The sequence below is a fragment of the Pituophis catenifer genome, unplaced genomic scaffold (genome assembly GCF_029215685.1).
Source record: "Pituophis catenifer annectens isolate HBS135680 unplaced genomic scaffold, rPitCat1.0.hap2 SCAF_1, whole genome shotgun sequence".
NCBI classification, from domain to species: Eukaryota; Metazoa; Chordata; class Lepidosauria; order Squamata; family Colubridae; genus Pituophis; species Pituophis catenifer.
Genome location: NW_027256881.1, coordinates 151,400,439 through 151,415,420, shown reverse-complemented (window position 1 = coordinate 151,415,420; position 14,982 = coordinate 151,400,439). Strand labels below are relative to the sequence as shown.

General features: G+C 38.9%; 1 protein-coding gene across 2 annotated transcripts in view; it reads left to right on the top strand.

The window, feature by feature from the left end:
• TASP1 (taspase 1) overlaps positions 1-14,982 on the top strand; it is a 70,127-nt gene that overhangs the window by 13,888 nt on the left and 41,257 nt on the right. For both annotated transcript variants that reach the window (XM_070956464.1, XM_070956472.1), the window contains 4 exons: positions 4,130-4,250; positions 7,131-7,215; positions 9,060-9,139; positions 14,255-14,361. In XM_070956464.1, the coding sequence (XP_070812565.1) occupies positions 4,130-4,250; positions 7,131-7,215; positions 9,060-9,139; positions 14,255-14,361 (393 nt within the window). The remainder of the gene's footprint in view (positions 1-4,129; positions 4,251-7,130; positions 7,216-9,059; positions 9,140-14,254; positions 14,362-14,982) is intronic.

Below are 14,982 nucleotides of genomic sequence, written 5' to 3'. Positions count from 1 at the left end.
CAGTTTTCAGCTCTCCATGGTTTTTGGTCATCGTCTCCTGGAGTTTCACCATAGTTTCCTGTATCATTACAAGGGTAGACTGCATCGATTGGGGGGTCAAACTGGAGCTTGATTTTTCCGTGGGCAACATCCCTTCTATTGTTCTCTAGGTTGATGGAGGGGCCACCACCATTGGATTAGATGCTGCCTTTTTCCCTGCTCTCAGTGTTGTGGTAGTAATAGTTGTCATTTCTTTTAAGATTTTACTTTGTTCTCCCAATATTTTATAAATCTTTTCCCAAATTACCATCCACTACTTTTACCACTACTAATAATTTCCTTTTATCCTTCAGGATTGATATTTTAATGTATATATTTCTTTCTTTTATCTAAATTTAGTTAAACCACCTATATGATACTTATAATTTTCCAATATCTATCTTCTTTCTCTATCGATATTATAGTACTTTCTTCTTTCATGTTTTGTTCAGTTTAAACTCTAGTTTCTATTCCTATTATCGTTAATTACTTATCCAAAAATTTATGGCTATAGCTCGATATAAAAACATACAATACAATATAATATAGCTAGAAATCACTCAGTATAATTCCTCTATGTTCAACCAATTGAATTGATTTAGTTAATTAAACTAAGTTAAACTAGGTTAGCTATAGTCAATATCTATTTCCAATAAATATTAGTTATAAATAGATCTGTATTAAGTATAATACCTTCAATACAATCTAACTGCCTTAAGTTACTAAGTTACTATTAATATCAATCTACATGTTTGTAGGTACTCTCTTACTGCAAGAGCAATATCATGAAAAGGCAATTCAAAAGATCCTATTACCAAAATATTAATCACAGTCTGTAATATGGAAATCTGTTTGACGATCTGCAGAGGATGAACCTTGTATTTTAACTATTCAAGTCTTCCGGATTTTCCAATAATCTTAATGTTCACTTCTTCGTTTTGACTCTATCTCTGTCGGCTTTTCTGCTTAAATGTTCAGTATTATGTCCGGATCTCTTAGTCACTACAGTTCCTCTCTCTTCTCCTCTCATTTTATCGTTAAGTATCACTGTTCTCCTCCACCAGACGCCGATCTCCCCAGTTGATTCGTTTGCACCTCTGTCAGATCCCCCGCTTCACTTCAGACTCTCTCCTTGCCTCTCGTATTCTCCCTGGTTGCCCATTTGCCTTTTATCTCGGATCGTCTTTTGCTAACCTCCAATTTTCTTATTAGTTGTCAAAATGTGTATTCCACTTTCTCCTTCTCTCTCTCCTTTTCTTCCTCCATTGTCTAGCACTCTCCCACTCACTTTCTCACTTTCGCATTTACAGTCTTTTTCCAATCTCTCTCTCTTTTTTTAGTTCCTCCTTCTCGGCACTTATTTTAATAAGTCATGATTTCATCCCTTTAAGTCATTGCTAGTTTTCTGCCGGAGCTTCCTTCTGCTTTGCCAAATAACTAAAGATTACTCACTTTGACAATTCCAATCTCTGCCCATATGGGAGTTCCTCATAAGAAAAAATGGGCACAGTCTGTAAATAATATTTTCTTCCAATTCTTTTGTGAGCTGTCACGGCCTCGGATCCGCCATGTTAGAAAGAGATGACAGGACACATTCGCGCCGGGTTAAAGAGGGTTTCCCTCAGTCCAGTGGGCAGTTGCATACCGCCTCGCTGACCACTGGGCTTCCCCTCTGCTTCTCATGGCTCTCCAAGTTCAACACGCCTTCGAAGGGTCCCTATGCATGAAAAAGTCAGAGTCAAAGGATGGAGCTCATCCTTTTCCCTCTGCACCGCCCCGACAGCACCACCGGAAGTCCTGCATGCACTTCTTATGAATCAAGGAGGAAGAATATTTTCTTCTAGCAGCAGCTGCTCATATCTCATGGGTTGTCCCTCTGAAGAGTTGCAGACCACGAGGGAAAAAGCAATTTCAGATGTATCTGCATTTGTGAAACCCAGTGTGCTTTACAAAACACCATTTTCTTCCTCCTGGATTTGGCATATTATAGAATTAACATCCTTGATACTGTCATTGGAGGTGGAAGAATAAATTGAAGCCCCCTGACATGTAAATGGAGCAGCATATAAAGCAATGAAGATTCTTTTTTTTTCTTTTTTTTTATTGAAAAAGTTTTCAATTACAAATTTTTCCCCCTTTCCCCCCCTCCTCCCTAACCCCCCCTCACCCCCCCCTGTGACTTCTTCAAAAAAAAAACCTGATACATAACAGATTTTATAATATTTTACCATCCCCTTACTCCTCCAAATACTGACCCTTACTTCTAATGATATTATTAATATTATTACTTCCCCCTCTTACCATGCACTTCAAAATAACATTCTATTATAACACTATATAATAACTTCTGATTTAACACAGTAATATTATTATAACTCCTAATTTAGCAATAATCTGCCCTTATTTTCCTCCTCCCCCATACTTATGTCTATATATTAATATAACATTTCAAAACAACCTTCCACTTTAGAACTATATAATAAATCCTACTTTAACATTTAATCTTTTGTGTATATTAATATGACATTTCAAAGCAGCCTTCCCCATGAATTCTAGTTTTACATTTGTTCTGCTCTATCCATTTCCTCCACTCCCATAAATATATCTCTTAAGCATCCCTTTTCTTAATCTATACAATCAATACACTAGCCTGTCTCCACCCACTTTCCTACAAAATTACCATACACAACAATTCTTAATATCTTTGTTCTTCTGCCCATCCTACTAGAAAATATTCCCTTATATAGACAAAATCAATGACTTTAAACTTATAATCCATATAATATCTTCTTTGATGTCTTTCCACTGGATTGCTGACTCCATCATCCGTATTAGGGTAACATAACATCCCAGTTGCAACAGAATATTCAAAACCCTCAGTTATCATCTGCCCCCATCAATAATGAATATCTTCATATATATATATAAAAAAGAAAACAACCACCCGAGTGACTTTATAATTGTATTCCATATAATATCTGTAATAGTGGCTTTCTTCAGGATTATTAATTCCCATCGTCATAATGGGGTAACAACCAGATCTTCTGCATGCCCCAACATAACTCTCTTGCCTTATAGCAATGAAGATTCTAACCAATATTTGCATCTTCAACCAAAAATAATACATTTCTTTTGCACAATGCTCTCATCTCCAATTTACATTGGAGTCTAAATTTTGAGAGATTTTTCATACAATGTGTAGTATCAGACATTCATTTCGTATGTCGTATCCGTATACTTCAGCAAATTTATGCACATAAATTATTTTATGTGCATATCTGAAAATTGTTTTCATACCCATATAGGGTAGATCCAAAGGGGATTGCTTGAATAATTTTGTTTTCTCCTGATTCTAAAGAAATTGTGGTTAGATTTCATTTAGCAAAAGCCATTTTTTATTTTGAAACTTCAATAAGCAGTAGAGTTTCCTTTTGTTTCTCTTCACAGGCACTTTCTGTGTATTGTGGATGTGTATCTCCTTTAGGAAGGAGAAAAATGAAGCCCCTGATGAATGATGTGTGTGCTTGTGTGCGTACAGATCTTGGAACTAGTTTCTATGTATCCAGTACTTATATACAATTTTTGACTATAGCCACATGGTTCAGTTCATAAAGTAAAAGATTGGATTTTTCATACCTCCTTAACCATCCTTGTTCCTCCTCTTGCTTTTATGAAGTTGTTTGGCAGTTACTGTTGCCATCTGGCAGGCTCTTCACTTGGTATCCTCTCCCTTAACTGCATGTGTGACAACAATATGGATCTCACTATCTATATTGCGTAGATGAAAATGGAATGGTAAAAATGGGTTTTTAAAGAAAACCCAGCGCATGTATTTGTAATATCTGTATCTCAGATGAGTAAATGTGTATCAATTCAAAACATCCTCTCCCTTTCCCTCTTTACAGTTTTGCTTTCACTTGCACTCTGTTTTTCTCTTTTCTGTTTTTTCCTTCTCCTATCCTCTTCTGTTTCCTATAGGGAATCCTGAATTAAAATTAGTGGGCTGAAAATTGGCAACACATTGGCTCAATAACAATAATTTGACCCAAGTTGTTTGTTTGTGATAGCATAGATGTTTGTTTATATGTTTTTTCTTTAAATTTCTTTATAGGATTCACCCTTTACAAATGCAGGAATGGGATCTAATCTAAACCTCTTAGGTGAAATTGAATGTGATGCCAGTATTATGGATGGAAAATCACTAAATTTTGGAGCAGTGGGAGCTCTCAGTGGTATGTAGAATAGGCTCTCAAAGGTGTAACATTGATATCAGAATGATATTTGACTATATATTTAGTCATGTCACAACCAATCTCACGTTGAGGCCAAGATAAGTAAGTTGATAAAGGATAGAAATATGAGCCAAGTCACATACTAGTGATTATTACTGTTATTGCCAGCTGTTGCTTAATTTTGAATTTTTTGTGCACTGCCTAGAATCACAATGTTCATGTTCCTTGGCCATTTTTAAAAAACAAACACATTTGAAATGTTCTTGGCATTAATGAATGGTACTTGAAATTTCCTGAAGTAGGTATGCTATTATGATAGAGACAAGCAGAAAAATATAGTAGTCTGAATCTAGAACATGGAAGAAATATTAAATCAGTGGAAAGTTTCCAATTGAAATAAGTGTGGCTTTAGATAATCAGGATGGCAATTGGTTTTTCTTTGTTTTGGCTGAATACACCTGTTTTTGGAGCATACTAATACTGTAAAGGATTATATTGCACTTATTTTTGTATATCTTTGAACATGAATACAGCAAAAGTAGATAGAATTCTTGAATATGTATCACTTTAATAGTGTATATCAGGGGTGAAATGCTCCCGGTTCGGACCGGACCGGACCGGCCGATCCGGTAGAGATGATGGCTGGTGGTTCGGAGAACCGGTAGCGATGGCGGCATGAGGCTCCGCCCACCCGCCCAGTCGTCGTTACTTCCTGCTTTTACTTCCAGAGAACTGATAGTAAAAAAATGCTTAAAAAGTTAAAAAAAAAGAGTTCCGACCATCAGCTGAGCAATGCCCCATCATCGGAACTTTTTTTTTTCCCCACTTTTTAAGCATTTTTTTTCTACCGGTTCCAGACAAACAAAGCGCTTGGCTGCTCTCCCTTTTCACTCACCCTGAGCTTCTTGCTGTGGATTTTCATGCCTTGCTTTACATGCCCGGGATTGTCGCCTTTGTCTTCCTCCTCCTCCTCCTCCTCTCCAAGTGGAAAAACGCCAGGAGCAAGTGCAAAAAGAAGTGCTTGCTTGCTCCTGACGTTTTTCCATTTGTAAGGAAGCTTTCGTACCTGTGAAGGCAAGTCTGGCTTCCTGTGCTGCTCGCTAAAAACCTCACCACTACTGCTGTGCACACAGTTTGTGTGTGTGTGTGTGTCTTTTTGCTCCTGGTCTTTTGCAGTAGCCTGTGCCTGCTGTCCCATCCCCGGCCAGCTGAACCAGAGTTGGAGAATTCACCCCTTCAATCCACCCCTGCCTTCATTCCTCTTTTCTTTGGAGGCCAACCTGAAGGAGCCCCAAGTCATTCAAAGATCTTTTAAAGCCTGTGTGTGTGTGCTGCACTGAATGTTGGTGCAGAGGCAGAGAGGGGGAGGGAAATGACTCCTCCAATCCACCCCCGACTTCATTCAAAGGTCTTTTAAAGCCTGTGTGTGTGTGTGTGTGTGTGTGTGTGTGTGTGTGTGTGTGTCTTTGCTCCTGGTCTTCGCAGCAGCCCATGCCCGACATACACACACACACACACACACACACACACACACACACACACACACGCCACGCGCACAGCTGTACTGGTGAGATTTTTAGCACAGGAAGCCAGACTTGCCTTCACAGGTACGAAAGCTTCCTTACAAATGGAAAAAGTCCAGGAGCAAGCAAGCGCTTCTTTTTGCACTTGCTCCTGGCATTTTTCCACTTGGAGAGGAGGAGGGAAGAAGAAGTCGAGGGTGACAATCCCGGGAACGTGAAGCAAGGCATGAAAATCCGCAACAGGAAGCTCAGGGTGAGTGAAAAGGGGGAGCAGCCGAGCACCCCCCCCGGTCATCTCCCAGACTGGGTGGCCGAAGTAGAAAGGCTTGCAATCTTTGTGGCTAGGAGGCGTTGGATCTGGCTTGGCGAGGGGGGCCAGGCTGGTCAAGTGCTGATCATCGGAAACTTTTTTTTTACTTTTTAAAACATTTTTTACTAGTTAAAAATGCTTTAAAAAGTAAAAAGTAAAAAAAAAAAAAAAGGCCAAGCCCACAAGCTCACATGACCATCACCAAGTCACGCCCACCAAGCCACGCCCACAGAACCGGTGGCAAAAAAAATTAGATTTCACCACATACATATACCGTATTTTTCGGCGTATAAGACGCACCGGGGTATAGGACGCAGCTTAGTTTTGGGGGAGGAAAATAGGGGGAAAAAAATCTGCCTATCAGGTATTCACCTGGCTAGCGTCCTTAGTCTGGTCAGCTTCAGCACATTAGTTTGCTGGTTTTTATCCCTGCTTGGGGATAAAAAACAGTTTCTAAAGCACTGCTAGTAAAGCTTCACAGCTGAGAGTCGGAGGGAGCAGGCAAAGCACAGAGATTGCTTCACTTGCTAGCACCTTGTTAGGACTGAAAAAAAGCTTCGAAAAAGCTACATTTGGAGTATAAGACGCACCCAAATTTTCAGCCTCTTTTAGGAGGGAAAAAAGTGTGTCTTATACTCCGAAAAATACAGTATGTAAAACATTCTCTTATAATGTAAGTTAACATGGGAAACATTCTAAATTGCAATATTCATTTGGAGAAAATGATATTTGTTCATATGTTTATGATTGTGTGTTCAGTTTGTTTTACAAAAGAAAAAACTATGTTCTGATCTTTAGTATTGACAAATGAACTCATCCTTTGTTTTTGTTGAGAAAAGTGCTCCTAGTATGGGTGATATGATTTGGATCATCATTTAAACATAGGATTCACTCAATAAACTCATCAATTTTTTTCTTATTAGTTAGTATCGGTTTCTTTCAAACATTAAAATCTGAAAAAAAAGTAATTAAGGAATATGTTTAATGTATTGCAAATTTGTCTGTAACGCAATGTTGCAGTTGTCTTAGATGAACTCTGTTTTTCAGGAATCAAAAATCCTGTCTCCGTGGCAAATAAATTATTATGTGAAGGGCAGAAGGGAAAACTATCTGCTGGCAGAATTCCGCCTTGGTAATTACTTTATTCTGCTTTTTCTTGTTGTTACTGTTTCTTCCTCCTCCTTCATTGTAATGCAATTTTTGAAAGTTATTCTTATTGACAGAAGCTTGTTGTTTTAAAAAAAAATAGCAATAACATGCTATTTAGATGAGGGCTGGATTAGTTTATTGGTCTTGGAACATCTTATGTTTTCACTATGGCTGTAAATAGAATTGAGAATTAAGGATAATATTTCTACTTATAATTTCTTTCATTGTGGTTGTTTATATATATATATTTACACAATTGCAAAGCTTCTATTCTGATGTTTAAGCTTTGAGTCCAGTAAATGTCAAAACTAAATATTGATTTGAAAACATAGATTTCTTCATCTACTCTCGCTTCCAGATTTATAAAATTTAACATATGCTTCCATTTAAGGGTATAGACAAAATGGAAAATATATTTCATTTTGAATGCAGAACAAAATAGCCTTGCTAAACATTTCATCAGAACACTCTCTATTGGCTGTGTTTTGACACACTAATGAAAAGGTTCAAGTATTCCAACAGAACCAAATTTGAACATCACCCTATATTCACATCAAAAATAATGGGTACCAGAACAAACTTATACCTTTCACACTGTAGGGCTCAAAACCAAGTAGATGACAGATACCCAAACTTGATAAAAGTAACTTATTTAAATTGAGATTGGGAGGAATAAACATTAGCAATTCCTTTCAGGAAACAAAAAAATATATCAATCCATACCCCAGAATCTTTTCAGAACTTGTGGTGTTTAATCAACATTTTAACAAGATGACATAGCTACAATTTCAGCCATTTTCTGTTTAGGTAACACATTTTGATTTGGAAATAAACAGAGCTATCCGGGCAGACAGAAATTGTATTTTCTGTATTCCTTCCTGTAACATTTTTAAAAATACTCAATTCATTGGTCATTTTCTCTGTAACTTTAATTTTCTCTGTAAGGTCAGCATAGACTCCTTTACAAGCAACAAATTTGGCAGATTTAAATATTTTAAATTAGCATATTTTACCTTGGAACAAAACTCTTGGAATGCATATGTTGTTTTGAGCTTGGAACACTCAAAGAGGCTCTTTGAATGTTCCAAGTTCAAAGCAAAACACATGTTTCAAGAATTGGCTGGTTTGAGATTGAAGTCATGATAATTTTTATTCTGGAAATAATATTTTTAAACTGATTTACTTTTCATAAACAATTCAACATAAACTATAACTATGACTATTTTCTAGGGAGGTATTCTAAGTATGAGGATTTTTTTTTCCTGAAAATCCAATTCTAATGAGACTGCATTACAGAAAATCTTTTAAAAAATGGCTACTATTTTACTATAGCATGTGAAAAACCTGAAATCCATCTGCTTTTTCAATGCCTTGAAATTTCTTGGTAGTCCTACGGAATCGCTGTAAGCATTGAGTTCCTAGTTTTTCTGGGAACTTCAGTATAGATCTTATTTAAAGGTTTTTGGAAAGCCAAGAAGCCAAGGCATGTGAAAGCTGCTCCTTTCAACACCAATAAAATTTAATTTGCATCTCAATTAAGTATTTTGGACCTGTAGTATTTCTTCACAGATTCAAAAATGTGGCCTAGATTGTGGGATTATTAAGAAGAGTAGATGCCAGTGATAATCAGATTACTTCTGAAACAATCCTGTTTAGGATGAGGTGCATCATTTAACACTGTAAAGAATATCGTGTTTTCTGTCATTTCCTGCTTTGATTTAATTAGAACAATTCTACTAAATATTTTGCCATTATAGTGAAAGTTATGAAAATATTTCCTGTCAGTGTCTTCTCCTAGCCACTTGTTTGTTCTCTCCTATTTTGTAGTTTCTTAGTTGCTGAGGGAGCCTTCAGATGGGCAGTGGATCATGGGATATCAGCCTGTCCTCCAGGTGTCATGGCAACAAGTGAGTATCTTTTTATTAGAAATTAGCTGTACGCGGCCATATGTTACTGTGGCCCAGTCTAGTGCTTCCGCTGAGCTAAAAGAGTGAGGCTGAAGTTCCAAACTCTCCATGAACATTTGGTGGGCGTGGCCAACTCGACGTCACTCACTTTCATCAGTCACATGACAGCCCCCGAGCCATGCCTAGCCAGCTGGTGATTAGGACAGAGAACCGGTTGCTAAAAAACAATGGGAACCACAAAATCCTCCCTCTCTGTCTCCCCCTCTCTCTTTGTATCTCTCTATGTCTCTCTCTCTCCCCCGTCTGTATCTCTCTATGTGTCGCTCTCTCTCCCCCTCTGTATCTCTCTGTCTCTCTCTCTCCCCCCTCTGTATTTCTCTGTCTTTCTCTCTTCCCCTCTGTATCTCTCTGTCTCTCTCTCTCCCCCCTCTATATCTCTCTGTCTCTCTCTCTCTCCCCCCTCTATATTTCTCTGTGTCTCTCTCTCCCCCTCTCTCTGTATCTCTCTGTCTCTCTCTCTCCCTCCATCTCTCTCTGTATCTCTGTATGTGTCTCTCTCCCCCCCCATCTCTCTGTATTTCTCTATGTCTCTCTCTCCCTCTCTCTCTGTTTATCTCTGTCTCTAGCCCGGCCTCTTCTGGATCCCCCGCCATCACCCTTACCTTTTCAGGCCAGGCCTTCGCAGCTTTCTGCACCACAGCAGAAACTCGGGGGGCCCCTCTGTCCTCCCTACAAGATGTTCTCTGGGGGCTCAATGAGGAGATGCATAGCAGGGAAGGGAAGGGAAGGGAGGGAGGGAGGGAGGGGATGCAGCGGGGGTTCGAGGCTGGTTTGGGGCTTCCCGCCCGAAGGAAGAAAACGGCAAAGCCAGGAGCCATGCACACCCCACTGGACCCCTGCTGCGCAGTTCTCCTCCCCCGCCTGCCAAGGGCAGGGGAATGATTAAATCCCCCGCTCTTCCAGGTGAAACGAAGGAGGGCCGGCCATCCTTCCTCTTGGCCATTTCCACCCCTCGAAGCCACCCCGGAGCCCCTTTTCTGCCAGAGGCCGAAATTTTCATGTAGGCTCCGTGAACTGCCAGAGCACCCACCTGGGAATCAAAGGCGGCGCTGGTCAAAGGCGACCCCGAGGCTCTAGTTGCCTCCATCTCCCGCTCACCGACAGGATTTGCATAGCGCTGGTTAGCGGCTGGTCTTTCTGACCTCGGGGCCCGTCGTAGCGCTGGCCAGGCATGATTCGGGCCAGACGAGGGATGGAGGGTTCCTGCTCGGAGGACCCAGGCAGCCTTGTTGCCAGGTGTTCTTTGGAGGGACCCCCGAGAGCGGCTGGTGAGGGGGATGGGCAGCAGCGGTGGGCGACGCTAGTTTGCAGGGCGGCCGGGGGAGGGGGAGGTCAGAGCCAGGGTCGGGCGGGCCCCGCCCAGCCCTAGAAGCGCCAGCTGCGAGGGCTTCCCAGCGGGGAGCCGGCTGCCTACCTGCCGAGCCTGGTGGCAGGATATGGCCCTCGGGCGTCTCTGCCTTCCAAATGCGCAATTCAGCATAAATGGATATCATATTAGCTGTTAATTTTCTCTAATAACTTTATTTATAACTTTATTATGTTTGGTCTTTTCACTTTATCTCCTTACATCATGGTAATTGTATAAGAGAAGAGAAAAATAAGGTCTTGTTTTAGTGTTTCTTGCATTAGATTGTATCTTCCCTGATTTTCCACTTTAAATTGAATGTGATATTACTCGAACAGTTAATCAAGAATCATTCTCTGGTGTTTGCTGCATCAAAACAGTTTTGAGATTGGAATCTTGTCATTTTGGAACAAACCTACTGAAATGTTAGCAAACAAGAGAGTACCATTATATTACCTTAAAATATTTAAATTTCTCATTGGTACAGAGGCATTATGAGTTTATAGTTGCGATAAAAATATTTTTTACTGCATTAATTGTAAAGTAATTGTCATATATAATGTTTTCTATGTAGTTCTATTTTCCCCATTTCCTTTTGAAAGAGAATGTCATATTTTTTCAACTTCAGAGCCTTTTCAGCATACACCAAAAATGACTGCCAGGGGGTGCTCTATGATTGATCGGAATTGGACTGCTTTACTGAGGATTAGATATATGCCCCCTTTTTTGTGGTTACCCTTAATTTTCTAAGATACTTTAAATAGTTATATTGCACAACTCTAGAAGTATAATTGCTTTAATGCTGTTAATAATATAGGCAGGGTGATCATTCATGATTTCTAACGTTAAATTTATAATTGAATTTCTTCTGTTAGATTTCAGTATACTGCAGATAAAATGAAACTGAATTGCATTTCTTAACATTTATTCAGTTGAGTGCATTGAAGGTAGAGGAACACAGAAAAATATATATTGTTTCAAGTAGAATTTTGGAAAATAGCCCTGTAAGAAAGATCAAGTATATAGAAGAAATAGCAGTTGCAGGCTGCATTGGCAGAGCTTTTAAATTCAATCTGGGACAAAATTAGAGGCCATTGTCTTCCTTTAAACCACAGGTGTCAAACTCGCGGCATCATGTTGCTGTCACATGATGTATCATGACGTTTTTCCCCCTTCACGAAGCTGGGGTGGGCATGGCCTGCGCGTGACGCATCCAACCCATGGGCTGCTAGCTTGACACTCCTGCTTTAAGCCAAAATAGGAAAGTGCTGAATTCTATTCCTCTCAAAGCTTGTGCCAACCTTTCATTTTTTCCCCCTCTCCATATAGACTGATGATCTGTATAGGAGAGCTAACATTGATGATATGGTTCACCTCACCTTTTTCCTACAATCTATTAAAGTCTGCCTCGCAGCTGGGTGGGTAAACAATGAGAAATCCCAATATAGTGGCATCTAGAAAAATAGAAATGGCACCCTAGCAGATAACCAATTTTCCATTGAGTAGAGTGCAGAGAAGATGACACCTCCTCTTCAAATGAGTTAAGCTCTGTGTATTTGGCATATGAGGCTGGGAGCAGTATCACAAGACAGCCACCTTGGTAGGAATGCAACAAAAGCAACTGAAACAAGATGGAAGTCTGTTCAGAGAATTTCCTGATCTATTTCCTGAGGCAAAGTACTTATTTACACTACTCCTCAACCTAAAATATGTTCCCACTAGGTATAACAAGCTCCATGACAAGGACAGAGACATAAGATTCAACGTTGCAATTGGCCTTGATGTCAAATCTGTATATGTACCTAGGCAATACTCTTACAGGACCACTTAGTAACTCTGCTGAGAACATCAAGAGCTTATTCCCTTTCTCATCAATTACTGATATAAGCACTAGCATTTGCTACCATGTTTTCCCCAAAATAAGACCCTGTCTTATAATTTTTTGAACCCCAAAATAAGCCCTTGGCCTTATTTTCGAGGTGCATTATTTTGGGGTGTGTGGAGCAAGACGGGGCTCTTCTTGCCAACTTACCTGATTTCTAGCTCTTTCTCCCTAACCCTAACCAGGGGAAATGGCGAGGACCGGCTGTGCATGTATTTAAATATTTTCAGTGAGGGCTTATTTTAGCGCTTGCTGTCAAAAGCCCGATTGGGCTTATTATCCGGGGAGGTCTTATTTTCAGGGAAACAGGGTAGCGATGCACCTCTTCCTTTATACGGCACAGATAGTATGCAAAAGGATAGATTAATATGAATTGGCACCAGAAATTGCAGCATTCAAAAATTAAAAGAAAATGTATCATCTAAGGACATACTCCAGCTGATGTTAATTGGGCTTGAGGATCTTGGAAAAACATTGCAGCATGATTCTGTTGAATTAATCAAGACATAAAGTTCCATATTCTGTAGTGAAATAGTAGGCTTTTATCTCAGTACAAAGATTTTGTGTGATTGTGTTTATTTTTCACCAAAAGGCAGTTTTCCAAATTGTTTTATTCATTATAGAATAAAATGTTTGACTTGTTTATATCTATAAAGCAGTCAGTGAATACCTGAGTTTAAACAGCAAGTCTCTTATCCAGAGAATCATTCTTTGAAGATGGAATGACATCACTTTACTCATGGGGGAAGGGAATGCCTTTAAAGTCATTTAAGTTTCATGGTTTATAGATATTACAGATTGATGACTATTACTGAAAGTTGCATAAAACTGCAGTGCGGTTTGATTGCTTGGGAAAATAGGCAACTTTATAGGGAGCAGCTATTCAAGTAGATTAAAAACCTTAAGTTTGTCCCAATTCAAGGAAATTGCATTTTAAGGATTTTATTAACACCACGAGATGCTGACTCAAAAAGACTAAACAGGGTTGTTTACCTAGATATTTGTGAGAAAAAACTGGAAGTGTTGAGAGAAGAGAGCAAAACACACTTATTCAATAATAAAGATTTAGGAAAGTCTCCACTGATCTCAAGGCAGCACCTGATGATGCATGATGATATATGCTAAGAACCTGGCAAAGAGGGATCTCTTCAGTGTCTAAGTGGTAGATGCTTGTGGTTCCTAGCTGAATTTCTTTGTCTTTTGATAAGAGAGAAATACTTGAGAAAAGATAAACAGTTGCAATGGCATGTACACATGATAATTTTAGTCTGGGAAGGGTTTCTCTAAAGAGGGCAAGGTAACAATTCAGATCCTTAAAAGTTGGCAGGCAATCTTGTGTCTAGTGGAAGTAACAATTTCTTAACGGCCCTATTAAAATTGCAACACTCAGATAAATGTCCATAATTAGAGCTGAAAGGGTTATTAGAGATTGCCTTTGAGAGCATCCATTTACCATTTCAATGTGTGAAGGCTGGAGAAGAAGAATTCAGAGTCTTGCTAACCAGTTCATTTCATTGAGATTGTGGTTATTATCTGCTCAATTAACTTTTATTTTCTTGAGTGTATCAACTACGGCACTGTTCATGTCCTAATTTTGTGAAATTACATATATCAGGATCACATGTCTTCCTCCTTTTCTCTGATTGTCTGAAGGCGATGTCTCTTTTGGTTAAAATTGTATAAGATTGTATTGCTAGTTAAGGAATATTTAGATCAATAGACAGATGCGGGATATACGCTTGAGTTTGTTGGATAAAAGACAGAAGAATTTATTAAAGTTAATAGCTTTAGTTCTTCAGAAATGTAAACTCTATTAAATGTTTTACAGGACTTAGCTTAGCGGCTTTTAAAAGGAACAAGAGGAAACTAGAGCTGGCTGAAAAAGTAGAAACAAATCTTTTTCAGCTGAAGAAAAGACGACAAACAAGTGAAAAGGTCAGTATCTGTGGAGAAAGATGTTAGTCATTCTTAATACTTTAGCAAAGTTCAAACTTTAACAGCTCAATAAACTGAAAACAATGTTGTAATGTGTATATGTGTGTACTTACATATGTGGCTTTTTCATGTCTTCTGATTAATGTTTCTTTGTAGTGTTTATTTGAGGAACAATCAGTCAGATTGTATTTATGTAAAGTCCTTGCGTACCTGGACACAGGTCTAGACACTGTAATATGTGGAATAAACTTCCTTATATTCTTATACTTGTGTCAGTATGTTCCCTGTTTACAACTGGTAAAATACAGATAACAATACATTGGTTTCCAAAATATTTCCTATGTTAGATACCTAATTTGGGATTACACTGAACTTAAGTCATGCTTGTAACATATTAACCAAAATAGGTCAGTACTGACCAGTACTCTTTTTACTCAGTAGGAAACATCATGAAATCTATTGTCTAGTCCACGGTCACTAAATCCTGAAGTCCAACGCTGCCCAACAGATACCAGCTGTGAAAGTCTTTATCAGTATTTAAATTTAACTATATTTTCTCTTGTCAACCCTTTGCACTCTGCATAATACTATTAATCTTGAAAGTGAGAATTGTGATATGTG